The 17,183-nt window shown below is 40.9% G+C and overlaps 2 protein-coding genes across 3 annotated transcripts in view; one reads left to right on the top strand and one right to left on the bottom strand.

Moving 5' to 3' along the window:
- Positions 1-4,271, top strand: part of RASA1 (RAS p21 protein activator 1) — a 70,501-nt gene extending 66,230 nt beyond the window's left edge. Inside the window, exons 24-25 of the mRNA XM_042788141.1 lie at positions 515-649; positions 1,357-4,271. Of these exons, the coding sequence (XP_042644075.1) occupies positions 515-649; positions 1,357-1,440 (219 nt within the window). The 3' untranslated portion in view covers positions 1,441-4,271. The remainder of the gene's footprint in view (positions 1-514; positions 650-1,356) is intronic.
- A 673-nt stretch (positions 4,272-4,944) lies between these two features.
- On the bottom strand, positions 4,945-16,653 carry CCNH (cyclin H). Of its 2 annotated transcripts, none has more exons than XM_032994796.2 (9): positions 16,289-16,653; positions 16,047-16,199; positions 14,214-14,287; positions 13,735-13,945; positions 13,283-13,446; positions 10,100-10,170; positions 7,915-8,026; positions 7,267-7,327; positions 4,945-5,493 (listed from the first exon to the last, which is right to left on the bottom strand). In XM_032994796.2, the coding sequence occupies exons 1-9, from the start codon at positions 16,403-16,405 to the stop codon at positions 5,437-5,439; spliced, it is 1,020 nt and encodes a 339-aa protein (XP_032850687.1). In that variant the 5' UTR covers positions 16,406-16,653; the 3' UTR covers positions 4,945-5,436. The 2 variants fall into 2 exon arrangements, with proteins under 2 accessions (XP_032850687.1, XP_032850688.1); XM_032994797.2 differs by having other exon boundaries at positions 16,047-16,169; positions 16,289-16,648.
- Between the last annotated feature and the right edge of the window lie 530 nt (positions 16,654-17,183).

Below are 17,183 nucleotides of genomic sequence, written 5' to 3'. Positions count from 1 at the left end.
TGAGGGCTCTCAACCTGGAGGAATTTCTCTGGGCAGTGTCCTGACCCAGGGCTCTAGGGGAGTCTCAGAATGGCTCCCCCAGGGGACTCCGCTTATACCCAAGCCCAATCTGATCTGTGGTCAACATCAGCCCTTACTGGCCGAGGGCCCCAATTACTGTAAAACCCTGAGAAAAAGGGTGTGGGGGAAAAACAAAAAAAAAAAAAAAAATCAATGGCCACTATATTTCAGCAGCCAGGAAGCCCCATTTTCATCAGGTGGGGGCAGCTGCCACGGTAGCAATACCAGAACCCTTCTAGCCATCATAGAAATTGCAGTATACTCACAAAACTTCTGCTTGTGGAGAGGAGAAGATCCGTAATTCATAAAAGATCAACTGGAGACTTCTGGGAAGACCTAGCACTGCAGGACTTGCTTGCGGTATGAAACGGTTGTGTTGGCAGAACTGTAGAGCTGCAGTTTATCTTCCTGGGTCCTCAGCATCCTAAATCTGCTCTCGTCTTTTCTGTTGAAGAATGTTCCAGAGCTCCCAGACACTACAGAGCACTCTAGAACTGACCTGTCTCGGGATCTGGCGGCCTTGCATGAGATCTGTGTGGCACACTCAGCTGAACTCCGGACGCTCAGCAACGAGCGAGGTGTAATGCAGGTAAGCAAGAAAGGGTTAACAAACAAATCATGGGTACAGACAACATGCGTCTTGAGTTACTCCTATCAAGATTCATTTGTAGTATTTCTGGCTAGGGGTATGATGGATAAACATCTTAAAATAGGTGCATTTCACCAGGAGGTTATTAGCTGTACAGGCACTTAGCCTGTAGTTTTGTTTCTTCATGCAACAAAACCAAAGAGGTCTTTTTTAAAGTTTCCAGGGGTAGTTTCTAGAGGAAGCCTAAACCCACAAAATTAGAGTCTCCTGACAGGCACTCTGGGTCGCTAGTTTTCGGATCTTCATTTTTTTTCAATTGAGAACTAGATTTACTTCCATTAGCTTTCTATTGATACCTCATTTCTGCTTCCTGATTTGCCAGCACAATTGTAAACAAACGTGACAAACTTTCCTAGCAAACCCCAGCAGTGTGTCAGCAGTACACTTTCCTAGCCTCCCTGCCAAACTGCAAAGTAGCAAAAAGAACTAGGGGTGGAGAGGCAAAGTTCATAACGCTGGTTTAGGTTTCATTCATTCATGAACGTAATGTCTTACAGACTAGGTTGTTTCCCCTTTTTTTTTTTTTTTAAATATATTTTAAACTACCTAGTTGCAGGTCTGATAGGCTAATGCTGAAACTGCTTCTCAAGCAAGACTGCTCTGTTTCCAGTTGCTCATGTATGTTTTTACTGACTCTCTTCCTACAGCATGTCCTCAAGAAGCTTTTGGCTATTACTGAACTGCTTCAACAGAAACAAAATCAGTATTCAGTGTCTAATAACATCAGGTAGCAGCCCTGCACCTGAATTCTGCATGGATCCAGCATGCCCAAAATGGCAACTCACACCAGTATCACTTTCTTCTTGCTCTTGCCAAAAATAGCACACCCTGTCACATTCCCAGTGATGTGTGAACTATGCAAAAAGAAAACAAAGATTCTGTTGGTGAATGATTGTACCAGCAGCTTTTTAAGCTATCTGTGCAGGACACTTGCACTTTTTTCCACTTGGAAACAGTTTTCACAACCTCTGAGCCTTGGTGTACAGTTCACCTTCCGCAAAGAAAATGCTGTGACTGTGTCTTGAACTTTGAAAATTATTTTCAGCACCTCTGATTGCCAAAGTTTTGCTATCTTGTTGGAAAAGAATTATCAACTGACATGAGAAGAAATGTGTTGTTTTGACAGCCACATATAACTGGATAACATTTCTTACTGTAATTTCTGACTGGTTACAATAATTATGACTTTTGACTGTTTCAACCACTTTAACTTGTATTTACAGTTTCCAGAATTTGATGTTATGGTAGGAACAATCTTTACTGTACACTTTTTATACCATGCTGTTTCTCTTGCTGGAATCATGTTGAAAGAGAATATGCAGAATGGGTCCTGTCAGCTTTATTTTTTGATGTGCCACTGATTCAGTCTGAATAGTTCGTCCATCAAGAACTGTATATCCAGATAAATCACAATGCTTTTGTAAAATGTTTACAACAGCAAATAATTTGAATTCAGTAAATTTATTGATCATTGTATCAGACATGCATGCATTCATTAAACCATTTTATAAAATATGTATTGGTTGGTCTTTTGTGCACTGTAAGTCTAGCATAGATATTATTTTTATAAGTGAAAAATAAGTTTTTAAAATAAATCAAGCTGCAGATCAACTCTTCATGGAAACTGGCTAAGTTTGGCTGCTTTGGAAATCTTTTACAGTGTATGCGCACATGGTGTACTTTGAAATGTTCATGCAGTGTCACTTTTTTAGCATGAATCCTCAGAAGAGCATTACCTTGTCCATATGCCTTAATTTGTAGGTATCTCATGGGGTGAGAAAGTAGATGTTAAAACTTTAAAAAAAAAAAAATAAAATACACAGTTGATTCAGAGGGTATTGCAGCATCACCATTTCTAGGCAGTGATCTAGTAAGGAATAGAAGGAAGCTGAGGTTCGCTGACAAGACTAATGAGGTGATAATGACATAAACGACTGTGTAATGCGAACATTAGAACAACTGCACTGCAGTTCCTGCCTTTCAGAACTGCATGTTCCATTCACTGCCACGCTAAATGATGTAGGCTTTGTCTTTGGGTCTCTGCTGCAATCCTAGCGCGTGTCTTCCAGGCCTGCAGTTGCCCTGTGCCTCTCCAGCCGGGGCAACTTCATGCAAGGTGGGTGCCCAGCGCTGCAGCTGAGCTCCCAGGCACGACACATTTGGTCGGCAGAGGCGATGCTCTTCGTACAGCCCAGTGAAGACGTACCCATCTGCAAGACCTCGGTACTACCGAATTATCTTTTCACTCATCCCATAAAACCGCTGCTTGACCTATTGCTCTGAAGCCTGTGTTGTCAAACCACTGCCAAACTGCATCTCGGGGGGAAAAGGTAATTTAAGAATCTTTTTTTCCTGCCCTACTCAGTTCTCGCTCTGTATAGCATTAGGTCGCTCATGTCACGATCCCAGTTTGTAACGTTTTTGTGTGTGATGAATGCTCTGTTTTTATCCTCCAGCCAGCTCACAACCTCAGTACATGACTTAACACAGTTTAAGTCACACCTCCTTCACTTGATGATGACAGCGGTGTGTAAATGGTGTCAGGCTTTCTGGAGTGAAGTTGTGATTGAGAGCTGCTTTTCTTCCCTGACTAGCCACCTGATGGCCCTGGTACAGAAGGACTTGTCAAAACCAGGGTGGATCAAGTGGGTTATTTTGCAGATTTAGTTGGCTGGGTGTAGGTAGTGTAACATGGTAAAAATACAAACTTTGGAGGACAGATTTGGCTGGCTATGTCCCTATTACATACAGCGATGAGATTGAAACTAAGGAGCTCCTGAAGTGGCATTTGGGTGTGCGTATTGTAGAACTGTTTATGTTCTAAAACCGTACATGAAAAGGAAACAGACTTTGCTCTAGATTTGGAAAACACCTAACTACTTATGAAGACATTAAAAAATACTATTCTCAGTTGCCCCCAGGTTCGTCACGGCAAACTAATCTGAGATCACAGCTGCTGAGTCACAAAGTTGTGATTATTACTTTCCATGTGGTAAAATACATTGCTGCAGCCTCTTGGTAGCTTGGAGAACAGCTTTCCAAACGCACCAAGTGTTACGGGCATGGCTGTATCCTTTTAGCTGCTTCAGTGACAAGCTTGGGAAGAGGGGAGCACATCCCGCTCTGAAGCACAAATGTGGCTGTCAGCAGATCTGTCCCTTCCTTGCATTTATCCTGTTCAATAAATGCCCAATCTGACACGAGCTACTGCCACGCTGCGATCCTACGCGTCAGTCACATCTCAAACTGCTCCTGGACCAAAGCTCTTCCCTGCGTGACAGATTTCTCAAGGCAAACATTTCTTTCTAATGCTTGCCCTTCAGTAGATGAGGGGGTTAAGGGGGTTAAACGGAACTATAACTAATTGTTTTAGTGAAGTCAAATGCTTTATTACAAAGATACTAGCGACAGAATAAATACCTCATGCCACAGTGTAAGGAACCTGTGGCAGGCAGGCTCACACGTGACACCAAGTAGCAGTTTCTGCAGGGGTAGGATTCCATCTTCCTTCAATGTTACACTAAGTCCACAACATCCTCATCAGTCCTCCTGATGGAATGGGGAAAAGCAATGCCTTGAGCAATGCGTTTGGTGTGTTTTACAGCAAGGTGGGCCAGCCAGTACCTAACTAGTAGGTTCATGGTACTACTGCCCATGCCCATTAAAGACAATTTAAGTAACACAGGCAACTTCTCACACCTCTGAACTGTGCCTGCTACCAGTAACAGGCTGGCTTAAATAGCAAGTTTAAACTGATTTTAAACACGGTGCTTGTCCGCGTTCCTTGGCAGATTAGCACTTCTGCTGGGACACTTGACCATGCTTATCCTGCACACTCCATTTCTGACAACCAGACAGCACTTGTGTGTCTCGGTTAACTCACAAGGCTAGCTCAAACTGGAAAGAAGAATTAATGCAAGGCCTACACAGAAGTTACTTGACAAAATGCATGTTTTTTAAGTTTCTCTTCAGATTCCATGATACGCCTCACCTAAAGTCACGGCAAACGTGGAAGGATATTTCCTTTCCTTAGAGTCCCCACAATCTGCACTTCTGCTGAGACTTACTCCCACCACTAAACATGAGCATGGTTTCAGGTATGCCATGATCTGGTGTGAGACTCCCAGTTAAGTTCTGATTCCTGAGTTCATTTAAAACGTTTCTTGCAAACCCCTTTCCAAGCAGTACTACCCCTTGTGCCCAGTGTCTTACACAAGGAATAAAACAGAAGTAACTTGGGCAGTATCAAAAGGAAGACTTTATTTTTTGTATTTCTTTTGGCAGAGGGTTGAAAGCCTCCTGGGACTAAGCCCTGTTCCTCGTTTCTGCACACATACCACAATGCTTATTAAGAACATGACCACCTTCCCCCACTGATAAAAAGCTGTGCTCTTTAAGGCCAGAATTTAATACACAATGGAAGTGTTTCAGAAACAGAAGGAAGACTAAGAAATATTTAACTAGTGCTGACTAAGACCTTTAATATTAAAAGCTAGCTATCCATGCCTACTCTTAAAAGTCATGGAGACCCAGCCATTTTAGCAGCTCCTTTTCAGCACCGGTTTGAGGTTTAGCTCATGATTCTTCATCATGGACAACTACATAGAGATTTCCACAAGAGCCCATATTGCCACCTTTCACTAACACCTCGTGCTTTTCATGGCTTCATCACTTTGGCAGACGAGTCATCTGTGCTCAACTTGTACTGTTGTGTTTCTTCTAGCATTTCAAATCGATGAGCTCTCCGTACCAGCTATGGCCTTGCTATTAACTTCAGCTGTAATCTATTAAATCACGAAACAAAATATTACAAATAGATTAGAACTGATTGTGCACTTATGTACTACACACTAATTACTTACAGATATAAACATCATTAACAGCAGCTAATTACAGGATTAGTGAAGTCTGAAGGTCTGAGCAGTATGCACATGCTATAAGCTTTCAAAGAGTTGAACACAACTGTCTCATTTCTGTCCTGGCCAGCTCAGATCTGCTCTTGCATGTAATAATTAATCAGAAATGAAACTATATAAATACAAACCCTTAGCAGTTCAGATATTTGGTATTTTAAAATCCCAGGTTTCAGGAGCTGGTAAAACTCTTGCAAGAGCTTATCCTGAAATGCTGTACGCAATGTAAATTTATCCAATCTGTTTACTCCTTTGGAAAAAGAACTGTGACTATAAATTAAGAAAAAAAAAAAAAAAAAAAACAACAAAATCAAAACTGCCTCAAAACATAGCAGCATAACTAAAGTAAGATCCCCTTGAAATTAAACTGGGGCAGGGAAGAAGTGAGTCTCCAGAGCTCAGTTGGAGCTGTTCTCTAAGTCACTTTGTGAAAAAGTAAAAAATTATGAAAGCACTGGTTTTATGGAGTTGCCAGTTCCAGTATGCTTTTTAAGACTGGCATTTGGAGTAAACACTAGTCAAAAGCTTTTACTGCATTAAATTGTTATCATAAAATATGTTTGAGGTTCCACATTTTGTCAGAACATACTTTCAGTGCTGATTTTATTACAATCTCATTCAAATAATTTTTTAGATTCTAGTGTGACATTACAGCATCAACCCACTACAGTAATTTATAATAGCAAAAGTCCTGGAATTGTAAAATGCAGGATGTGTGTTTTTTTATGTTAAGATTCTGACAGTTGACCCTCTTCAGCTCTTGGCAAGTTTTTTTAAATGCCACACTTAGGTTGTCTCAGACTAACAGGACGTACAACATCTTCAGTATCAAGAGAAGTCCAGTTAAAAATAGTTCTTCACAAAGCTATTCTTCCACCACAATGTTTTCTCTACAACTTCCAGTCAATGTTACAAATGAAAGCTCTGAAATTCTCTTAATTCTCTTTCCATCTGTGGAGCCACCCTTCTCAGTCTATCTCCACCTTATTGATACTTGGTCTTACAACCTGAGGTACTTGTTACCCAGCTGTGGTTTATGCAAGCCTGGTGAGCAAACTGGCTGACATAGGAATTTAGTCCAGCAGCTGACTTCTGCTTTGTTCATGAAGCCAAATAAAGTAAATGTAAACATTTACTAGCAGAAAAGCCACCGCATAAAACTTCCGTGAAAAAAGCCTGCTCGAGTATATTTCAGCATATATTCCTTTATTTCATCTGCACTCTCAGTTTCCACCTGTAGAGCCAGGATTTCTCCTCAAGTGTTCAGTTCCTGGACTTCCAAAACCTCCTTTTGTCACAATATTCCAAATCTCTGTTTCACAGTTATTTTCCCTCACTGGGACCATGGAGCTTCACTTGCTGCAAGTACTAAGCTTGATGTTGTTCTATGGTTTGTCAAAAGACTTTTGAGGGAAAGGATGGCCTGTGTGCTCTTCATCCTCCCCACAGAAGACTGGGATATTTAAGAACACTCCCAAGCACAGGCTAATGCGAACTCTGGCTCATTTTTTAAAAAAGTTGAAAAAGATTCTGTCTGAGCAACATGTAAGAGAGTATTAATAGATGCATAAGTTTGTCTCAGTAGCTGTGTCACTTTTGTCTCAGCAGTTAGAGTGGAAGTACTTGTACAATAGGTTTACTGACCTCATCCATTTTAGCTCTCTTTGCGACATAATCATCGTCTTCATAACCTTTCCTCTTCTTCCTAACACCACCCAGGAAAAAAAAAGTGAAATGTTTAGTTATTTTTGTAAGACAGTCTCTTCACTTGACCACAAGATTAGATTATGGACATACGTGTCACATAAAAAACTACCAAAGTCTCAACTAGCAGCTTGCCGGAAGTTCACAGTACTAAACTGAAAAGGGCAGAAAAGAAAAATCAGGAAGTCCTTTGACATTCACATAAGTTAAGAAAACATTAAACCTTCACACAATTCTAGTTTTAATGATGGGAGTTTAAAGCCTTTGATTCTCATTACACAAGACCTCGTGACCAAGACCCTAGAAGCTACCCAGAATTCCAATTCTGTGTTATAAAATAATCAGTATTACAGCTTGCAGTGCAAATCAGCACAAAAAAATGTACTTACATATTACTGAAAGCACTACTCTGAGTCTTGGTTCTCAGTTTCCTGTTGCCATTCACACAGTAAGCATGTGAACAGACATCCTTGTGTGTACATTTAAATGTTTTCGTTTTCACTCACTCACAGATGAGAGTAAATTAATGTTTCTATAGCAATAAAAAAGGCAGAAGTTTAACACATCAAAGCGTGAGTATCTACTTACAGGCTTGTATTAAGTGAAAGCTCCAAGCTGTGACACTTCTCTAGTTTCTGTTTCAGAGCAGCAATCTCTTCAGGCCTTGGCAGTTCATACTTCTTTATGAGATTTTTCATGCCTACAGTGGCAACAACACAGTTCTCAGCACATTAAGTAATTTCTGCTCTATCTTGTATTGGGTTTGTGTGGCAAGGTTTTCGGTAGCGGGGTGGCTTCTGACAGAAGCTGCCAGAAATTTCCCCAACAGAGAATGTATTACCATTTATTACTATTTATTTATTTATTACTACTGGTAATAAATTAAACTAATTTCCCCAAGTTGAGTCTACTTTGCCCGTGATGGTGACTGGTGAGTGATCTCTCCCTGCCCTTATCTCGACCCATGAGCCTTTCATTATATTCTCTCTCCCCTGTCCAGCTGAGGAGGGGAGTGACAGAGCAGCTTTGGGGGGCACCTGGTGTCCAGCCAGGGCCAACTCACCACACTCATGAATTACACAAGCTTATCAATCAGTAGTATGGCTACTGTTATTGCTTATCCCTCACAGTTAAGCTTGAGCCAACACTTTACCCTCCCTTCCATCATCATAACACGAACACTGTATACATTTTCAAGCAGCTTCTACCAGGGGGGGAAAAAAAAAAAAAAAAACTACACAAAATAAAATCATAATGGTACAGAAAGAAAAAAATAGAATCTAACAAGTTTTGAAGTCCACACCTCTAAAGTTTTGAAAGCATAATATCTAGTTTTTAAACAGACTCAAAAGACACTACAGTGCCACATGTAACATACTGCAAACAGTTGAAACAGAAAGGTTACAGAGTAAAATTCTTGTATTTGCCAAAGCAAACATTAGACATTCAAACTATTAACTCTCAAGCTGCTTGCTTATAAAACTTCCCATTCCACATAGCACTCAAACTTTTGAGAATCAAAGACTACATATGTAAGACTTAACTATCATCTTACATCCAAGGATTAATTCTGAGTAACATCAAGATACAGCAGAAGCTAAGCACAAAGAACTACACTGAAACAAGTTGTTAGCATGATCAATTCTGAATGTCCTCAAGGTAAATTATAAGAGAGTTCACATTACTCTCCTAACAAGCTTCAAAATACACAGGTATTTTCTGCATTCAGCATTGTAGCTCAGTAGAAGACCAATTTCACTTGTTAATAATGTAAATTAAATTTACAGCTACCCTGCAAGAAACAAGATTTTTACCTCTATCACAAGTTCTATGTAAAACTCGTCATTTACAGGTGCTTCAAAATTTCCTTGCAGCCATCATATGCTTACAGAACAACTGCCTTTGGGCTAAAGCTACCTTCCAGAATATTGAAAGTGAAGAATAAGTGATCCCAGTGTTCCCTTTGCATCTCAGCAATGGGAACCCAAAGACTGGAGTTGTTAGCAGGAAGAGAAAAGGAAAAGCATCCTAAGTTCTACAAATGCAATTTCAATTGAATTTGTAGACCCTGGTGATTTCTACAGTGCATTTACCACTAAGGTCAGCTTAGTCAAAGGACTGAATTTTTAATGCTACCACTCTCCCATTTTAAATGCATTCATTACCTTAAAGCATTAAATAACTGATTATTACTGGAAATTTCATATCACAGACTTTTCATTTAACGAAAAAAAAATAATAATCAGCAGATTACATTCCCCTTCATCTTATCTAAACTATGATAGCATTCTTAGTATTTTATATCAAACATCTTTTGAAACATCTTTATAGCTTCAAAACAGAAGTGAAGTACGAATCCCAGCATAACAATTTAACATTAAATATTTAGCTTAGAAAATGTACCCTCTGGTGGTAGAAGCAGTTATGTGCAGGTTTTTGTCTGAAGCTGTAATTTTTAAGACAGTCACTGAAGAGTCATTTCATCCTGACTTACAAAAACTATTATTTAGTTCCCAAAATATATTTTGCACTTTTGAGTCAGCTGCTAGCACTAAACTGACTATAGCGCTTACGTTCTGAGAAGCATCAGGCCCTTTGCCTTTTAATTTCATGTTCATATCGTAGGAAAGTCTCAGCATTTTCTCCCATTGCATCCACATCATTCTGAGGTGGAAAAAAACACCCTTTCTGCTTAACACTTTTGTTGTTTGCAAAAACCTGGTTTTCCTCCTTTAGAGATACTGTTCATCATACTTTTTCAATGTTTACTTACATTTCAAGTCATCCAGTAGGCTGGCTAAGGATGTTCTGTTTTCTTTCAGTATAAGGTTTTCTGACAAGTAACTGTAAAAAGATACAGAAGAGTAAGTTCTTAAGTGTCCTAAGTATTTGTGGCAGCTACCGTTAGTTAATAAAACAGGTGTTATTTATTATTTACATCTGCTAGAGATTTATGATTAGACTTAGTAGGAATATTTTGGTTACATAAGTGCTATGAAGCAATAAAAAAGCTAATCTGTCACTTACAACATTCTTCTGTAGGAATGTGACAAAAGTATTCCCTGGCCATGTAAAGAAACAAAGTTCCAACACTGCAGAATTAAACGTCTGTAAGTAAGCCTCACTGAGTTAAGTCAACTTACATTTAAGATTCTGTGAAGTATCATACTAACATCACACTATCGCACAGTATAACTGCTGGAAAAGCAACTACTACAGAAGAGTATTCTTCAGACAGACCAAAAGACAGCAAAGCTTTCAAGATGGGACCGCTGCTTTTGGCAGCTGAAAGCAAATCCTAAATGCTGCCTTGTAGGAGTCTGCGGGTCCCTTCCTCTTCCCACAGAGATTCAAACTTCTTTTCAGTAAGAACATTAATACATACACAAACCACCTGGGTAAAACCCCAACATAGATGAGCAACAGTCCTCACCAAGATCCACAACCACCAAGTAGTTTTATCCCTTCCCAGGAAGGGAACTCATGGATAAATTATAAAAATCCAAAGACTCCAAAGTCTATCAACCTGTTCAGTCTGTGTTAAAGTCTTAACTTAATTCATAGACATACACAGCTGTAGCAACTGCAGCTCCCAGACTGAGGCATCAGCCACCATGAAGATGGTAACTGCTAGAAGCTGATACCTGCCCTGTTAGCATCACTGCTTTCATAGAAGTCAAATTTAAAAGGATTATTTAACCTTGTGCTGATACCAAAATTGAAGATTAATTTGGAGCAACCTATTAGCCAGAGCACACTAACCTGTGTGGTGGTGCAATCCTCCCACCCTGGGCAGCTTGGTGCTAAGTGTGATTCCACCCATCTGCCCCAGGGAGGTATGTCCACCCACCTGGAGAGATAAGGACTGCTAATGGCAGTGAATCAGAACGTTAACGAGCCTGGCTCCTGCCCCTCCCTCGGAAATGGTTATCACAGTCCATCAGCTCCTAACGGTTGGGTCAGGCACACCTGTACGGATGATGTGCAAGAACAGTTGCACCTTCATCAAATTCTTGTGCAACTGCTGGAAGATACCAGAGTGGTTCATTGTTCAAGCTGGGGTCAAGCAAAAACAACTGACAAAAGTCAGTTATCTTGGACCCTATAAATTGCCACTCCAAGTGAGACCCTGTGAGCTCTCCTGGATCTCAGCGGGCCTGTGATCAGCATCCCCCCTGATCTGGGATGCCTCTCAGGTATCAAAAACCTTAAGGCGTTGTCTGCTGTCAGAGCTGATGGAAGGCCAGGGCCAAGTCAACCCACTTGAGTCTCAATTATTGCCCACTGAGGAATGCCTAGGCATTGTGAGGATTTGCTCTAAACTCGAGGAGGGAACTTTGACCTAACTTCACTTTCTCTGCATATTGGTGTGTGGGTATATAATCTATTTTACTGGATCCAAATACTTTGTTGTGTGTGTCTGTGTGTTTGCATGTTTTTGTCTTTGTGTATGCACGCACACATATAAATGTATTGATTTAAGATACCATACAGTAATTTAGAGTGAATCTTGTAATCTTAGAATCTGTAGATAAGTCACTATTTTAATTATATTTTCCTGAATTATTTTTGTATGTATTTAAACTGTTTAACAATCAAGTACTATTAGTTATTAATAAATTTTGACTTGTTGTTAAATCATCACTGTGCTAATACTTTCATCTGCGACAGCCTGTTTCTTCCTGAGTCTCTAATTTTCTCAAGACTGACCTACATACTGACATTGTGGGAACAACAGGTTTTCAGACCCTACATCTTCTGTCCCACCCCTGCAGGCAGACACACTCATACATAGGTGCACATGCAACATTAGCTTCTCTCGTATCCAGCACCTCAAACTCACATCAAACAATTAGAAGGTTATAGCAACTGTATGGTGCAGACAGGTGATAGGTTTGAATGCCTGATAAGTATGCAAAGATAAGTCACATACTACCTACAAATAATTCTAGGCCTTTTTGTAAGCATGCTTTTCTGAATTTTGGCACAAGTAGTACAGAATACAAATCCAGGAATGAGATTAACAAGTTTCAAGTTACAGTAAGCACCTGAATGTTTCTATGCAATTCTGAGAGGACAGTGAACCCTGCAGAGGACACTCTTGCACTGTCTCAAGATGAGCTTCATTTTGAGCAGGTGCAAGGAAAGCTTCTTTAAAAAGAACTGTTGGCATCTAGCATCAGCCCTTGTGCCTGCAGCCCTTACACTCTACATGCAAAATGCTCTTGTGGAGCATCATGTGATTAAAACACTCCAGATACAGCTACTTACAGCAACAACCTCAATTTTTCTGAAAAGTATGTTTGTTCTTTAAAAGAACCAACCCCAAAAAACCATGCATTTCAGTAATGGTACCAAAGTGTTTGATAATGCCTCTGCAAACACCAGTGGCTAGATCACAGAAAGGAAAGAAGGGACTGCTTTAAAACTGCACCTTGCCATTAGTTGGTTTCCATGGAAACCAGAGTCCTACCAGCCAAATACAGTACTTAGTTTCCATATGCTTAGTACCTGTCAGTTCAGTGCAATTTCATTTGACTCTGTAACCTCAGATACCTTAAAAATCTGGTTTTTTTTCCACCCCCAAGTGATTCTTTAGGTGTTTCATACTCTCACTTTCTACTGTATTTCCATTTTCTTCATTCAAATCTTCAAGATGAGTATGAAAATCCTACGCTGTTTTAATTAGGGCAAAGTCATCAGTTTGAATTTTTTTTTCCTTCTTCCAAAGAAATATAAAAAACAGACACCAACTAACTCCATTTATCACCTACTTTTTGAAAATGGAAAAAAGAAAGTACCACTTCAGTTTTGAAACAGACTTAAAGAACATACCAGACTGTTAATCAGTAAATAAGCACTTCTACAGGTTAACAATGTCTAGAACAAACAAAATTTATACAAGAAGCAAATTAACTGTTTCAATCATACCTGTAGCAAAAAAATAAAAGATTACCTTTCCATACTAATTCCTGCTCTTGAACCACTAGATAATATGGCAGTAAGAGCTATCTGTGAGGGAGTAAAAAGCAGATACGCATCTGTCAGAGCCACTCGACTGAGGAAGTCATCAGCTGTTTTCCTCAAAACCTCAGGGTTCTCCAGCCTTGGATAGCGAGTCTAAAAAAGTAAGTATTTAGCATATTCAATTTCTGGTTCAAGAACTCAGAACACATAATTCAACAATATTCTGTAAAGCTAAAGAGTAGCAGGACATCTTCTTATTCCAAAAATAAAGTGCTTAGAGACCACGACTAAAACAACCTCCTGCAGATATCTGCCTCGCATTTTATAAACTAGATCTTTTAAGATCACTGGCACAGAGGAAAATAAAGTTTTCTAATGCAGCCCATGACAGATTTGTATTATGTCCGTATATGGAATATGTAGCAGATAAAACAATACTACCTTCAAATCGATTAGAAAACCCTCAAACGGCCTGTATGGATTGTGGACGATAAGATGGAAGTTCAGTTGCTGAATAAGCAGTAGTTCATATTCCAGTATTTGTTCAAGAGCTTTTTCCTGTCCAAGGGGGCTTTCTCGAAGGTTACCAACAAACTGTGCACTGGATACATTAAATTCATCTACTTTACAGGCCAAAAATGCACATGTTAGCCTTGAGGAGGGGAAAAAAAGCAAACAGTTGACATATGCAACATCCATCTTTTCATCAAGACTTCTATTAATAAAATTTTTATCTTCAAAGCACCATATTCTGAACACAGCAAACTTTTCCAAATGTAAACTAGAAGTGACCATACTCTACTCATATTTAAGGTCTCAAGTCTTCCTTTTTCATTTTTTCAGGTCCTTACAGATTTTATAAAGATTATTCCTGCAATGTTCTGCTTGATAGAATAACTCAAGATGCATTGATAACTCACATTATTATCCGAGGATGATATTCCATCACTGAGTTATTGAGGTAAAAGCGTTTGAAATACATACAAGCTGTTCCCTAAATTAAAAAAAAAGGGAAGGAAAAATAAGTATAGAAGCAAAAATGGATTAAGAAATAATAAAAATTAATAAAAACAAAACAGGCAAGTTTGAATATATACTACAGACATACAGGATACACTAAGGCACTAAGATGCACTCAATGCCACATCACTTAATATTTCAAAGTTTAATACATTTATGCCTGCAAGAGCCATACAAAATGGCAGCTTAGTTGTATTTTCCTCCATTTTTCAACATATTTAGGAAGACAGTGTTCAAAAAGCCTAAAATATCTTCATGAGAAAAATCTGATATCTAAATGAAATTTAAAAGTGAAAGACTGAAAAAATTAGCGTGAAAGTTGTGAGTAACCCAGCCACAACATCTGACTTTTGAGATCAGCAAGTCTTCCAACATGTTTTAACACTGATGCTTCTCTGTGTGTCTAGAAGTACTGCAGTCAACGCCAAATTTCCAGGCTGATCTGAGCACCACTGGCATGAAAGCAGATGTTTTCCAAAAAACATTATTCGGTGAGTCTGATCCAGCACAAATGTTGCAAACACCTTAATAATATAGTTTGAATCCTAGAATATTATTTTGATTTTAGTTTAAAAAAAATGACCTTGATTTAAAATGGAGTTATAGCAGCTATGACAATATAAGGTCTGTTGAGGCCCTTAGGAACAGACAACTAGTATGGTGTTTGCCTTAATCACGATAGGAATCATTATGGACTCTGAATTAAAACAGTGGGTACTGGTTATGGATCTTGAGTTAAAATGACTGTGTAACCATGACTCTGTAACCATGACTCTGCTGAAAAAGTGTATTAATATGTGGTGTTTTTCATCTGTCGCTGAACACCTCTTTGGCGGAGCTATCCCCCTTGTTCCCCAGCGCTGGAATAAAGAAGTGCCTGCTTATCTGCTGGGTGTAAGTTCTTTCGCGATTGCGACCGTTAACACATACATACACTCTGCAGGGGCCACTTCTGAAATACCAGGTCTGGCTCCCGAGGGAATGTAACGGCTGCCTACCACTACATTTCAAATGCGTTTTCAGACAAGGCACTTACTATTCACCATACCTGCCCGCAAAAGGGAGGACTAACAGGGGACAATATAGGTTATACACCTTAAAGGCTAGGTGACAAAAGCACAGTTTAATTGCCTGCCTCAGCTGTAAGTCCCCACTTTCTCTCTTCTGATAATGCACTCTTCCGTGCTCAAGGTAAGCTAGTTTTCGATGACTATTTTTTTTCCTTCCTTTGTAGGTTAGTTTACTGCCAATATAGATGCTTAAACCGTCGTTCTTTGTGGTCAGACAGATGTCAATGCTTGAGAAACCACTGGGCGACAGCCCAACTTTGGGACTGCCTCCTTTATCTAGCTAGATCATGTTAATGCATTACCAATCCGTATATCGTTATGTTTGTTTCTACTCTTTGGTTAAGACAAAAAAAAAAAAAAAAAAAAAAAAAAAGTCATCCATGCAAGTTTAACTGTCACAAGAAAGGGATGAAGGTGAAAAACAACCGGTGTGGAAATGGCTGCGCTGCCCAGAAAGCTGAGACAAAAACCGGGCTGAAGCACAGACTGCATGACGGGGGAGGGGAGGCAAGAAATTTGGGTAGGTATCAGTGCTCTGCAAGAAGAAAAGCGAAAAAGCGACGGCACGCGTGAGGGTGGAATTGAGGGGGGGGGGGGGGGGGGGGGCGGTGTTTGTCAAAGCGGAGCAAAACCCGACCCCAGCCACGCCGGGAGGCTACTTACCACCACGGATCTAGGCATGGCGGGCTTGAAGACGGCGCAGAAGTCCAGCAGCCGCTTTTCGTAGTACTTGCATATCGCCAGCTCCTCGTGGGGCTCCAGAAGGGCAGGGTCGGTCTGCTGGACCTTGAGACGGGCGGCAGCAAAGGCGGGAGGCTGAGGGGGCTGCGATCCGCCACGGCTGCCGCTTCCCCACCCACACCCCCCACACACCCACACACACCCCCACCCCTTCACCCCCGCACCTTCCCGCTCGCCACCGCTTTGCCGAGGAACTTGTGGTTGGCTTCGGCCCGCCGCCGCGCCAGCTCCTCCTCGCCGCGGAAAGTCCAGTGCCGCCACTGCGTGCTGCTATAGTACATGCTGCCGGCTGTTGGTATGATGGCGGCGGCTGAGGGACCAGACCGTGACGCGCCGCCGCCGCCTCGGGGGGTGCCGGGAGTTGTAGTTCGGCGGGAAAGGGCGAGCGGGCGAGCCGCCGGAGGGGCGTGTGGCGTAATTACTAAAATGACCGAAATCCAACATTGCCCACGCACTGAGGAAAGGTGTAAAATCAAAAGGCGTCCAGGGTAAAACGCGGCTGCAGCTGGTACGCAAAGAATCCATCACGTCATCTGTGATTTCCGGGACAATCTTGCCTGCAAAGCCACACGGGGAGCGAAGCGGGCGGGAGGGCTCACGGTCTCTCCCCGTGACGGCTCAGTAGGTGCGGGAACGAGGTGGTACTACAGAACTGATAAGCTGGCCACCCCGAGCCAACATCCTGTCAGGTTTTGATGAAATGCTGTCCTTTGTGCGAACTTTGCTCATTGTAATGTCATTATAATACCAAAACACACCTCCATCCCCAAGGCTACCCGCCTCCAGGGTGCGACCACTCCTCTTTGAGTCTGCGCCGTGAGTTTTTGTAATCTATACCTTTAAATGTGAGGCGAGACAATTTTACACCAATCATAATAAAGGTATTTTTAACTAGAGTCACTCAAACTCCACCTTGAAGGTAAAAAATAGTCTAAAAATAGCCCAAGGAAAGTGAGGGAAGACACCATCATATGAACTTCTGGGACCAGTCCATGGGCTGAGCCTCTCCTTCCCTCCCCATAGGGACACCTTTGGGTAAGACTTAAGAACTTTGAAATC

Source organism: Tyto alba, unplaced genomic scaffold (assembly GCF_018691265.1).
Source record: "Tyto alba isolate M040663 unplaced genomic scaffold, T.alba_DEE_v4.0 Super-Scaffold_13, whole genome shotgun sequence".
NCBI classification, from domain to species: domain Eukaryota; kingdom Metazoa; phylum Chordata; class Aves; order Strigiformes; family Tytonidae; genus Tyto; species Tyto alba.
This window is presented reverse-complemented; position numbering and strand designations above follow the sequence as displayed.